Raw genomic sequence first — 1,143 nt, forward strand, 5'->3', positions numbered from 1 at the left:
TTATTTTTCAATAAAAATTAAAAACTTACTTTCAAATAATTTATTTATGTGTTTATTTTTGTATGTATTCATATTCAGATGAGCCAGATCGTCCTAAGACTCTATGTGAGCACCACAGAGACAGCATTCAGACCACCAGTCCAGATGGACATCCTCTACTTGGAGCCTATGTCCCTCAGTGTGATGAACATGGACACTATCATCTACAGCAGGTGGGCATTTCTTAAAACTTTTTGATTTAGTGRTTTAATAATGAATCAGTTCACTGTTTAGAAGCATGAAATGATCTTTTTTTACTTTTTCAGTGTCATGGTTCTACCGGACATTGTTGGTGTGTGGACCATAAAGGACAGGAGAGACCTGGAACCAGGACTCCACCTGGTACACCACATGTAGACTGCAGCAGAGCAGGTGAGGCTCAAATTGCATGACAATAGAAGGAAGCTAACAACTCTTATGATATGTCGCTGGACACTTTAAAATGCAAAACTCAGTTTTCTCATTTTTATTTCACAACCTCTTTAACACTTTGTTTTTGGATGTGTTTATATATGTCCAATGTTTATCCTTTTATGAACCAGATCAGACCAGACATTTTATTTCTGACATTCCTTATAAACAATAGAGCATCCCAAGACTCAGTGTGAGCACCACAGAGACAGTGTTCAGACCACCAGTCCAGATGGACATCCTCTACTTGGAGTTTATGTCCCTCAGTGTGATGAACATGGACATTATCATCCACAGCAGGTTGGCATTTCTTCAAATTTTTTTTCATTGTTTCTCTAGCATTCAAATTATAATTTGGGATTCTTTGAAGTGAGGTCCTTTGGAGAGGTTCTGAATAAACATGTTGCCGTAGTAAATCTGAATTTTCCATTGAATTTATTTCACAATGCAGTAGTGTCATGTATGACAACATGAACTTTCATTACTTTTATAGTGCCATGGTTCAACAGGACATTGTTGGTGTGTGGACAGTAGAGGACAGGAGAGACCAGGAACCAGGACTCCCCCTGGTACACCACATGTAGACTGCAGCAGAGCAGGTGAGACCCATCAAGGTTCTTTAGGACTAGACAAAGAACCAGAACCTGGCGCTGAAGCCACAAAAGGAGCGCCCTCTATTAGCTGGCGTTTTTT

The 1,143-nt window shown here is 39.6% G+C and overlaps 1 protein-coding gene across 1 annotated transcript in view; it reads left to right on the top strand.

Moving 5' to 3' along the window:
• Nucleotides 1-1,143, top strand: part of nid2a (nidogen 2a (osteonidogen)) — a gene marked incomplete at its 5' end in the record, with an annotated part of 74,313 nt that overhangs the window by 52,616 nt on the left and 20,554 nt on the right. Inside the window, 3 exon segments of the mRNA XM_014010719.1 lie at nucleotides 79-212; nucleotides 306-411; nucleotides 626-750. Of these exon segments, the coding sequence (XP_013866173.1) occupies nucleotides 79-212; nucleotides 306-411; nucleotides 626-750 (365 nt within the window).

This window comes from Austrofundulus limnaeus, unplaced genomic scaffold (genome assembly GCF_001266775.1).
Source record: "Austrofundulus limnaeus strain Quisiro unplaced genomic scaffold, Austrofundulus_limnaeus-1.0 Scaffold72, whole genome shotgun sequence".
NCBI classification, from domain to species: Eukaryota; Metazoa; Chordata; class Actinopteri; order Cyprinodontiformes; family Rivulidae; genus Austrofundulus; species Austrofundulus limnaeus.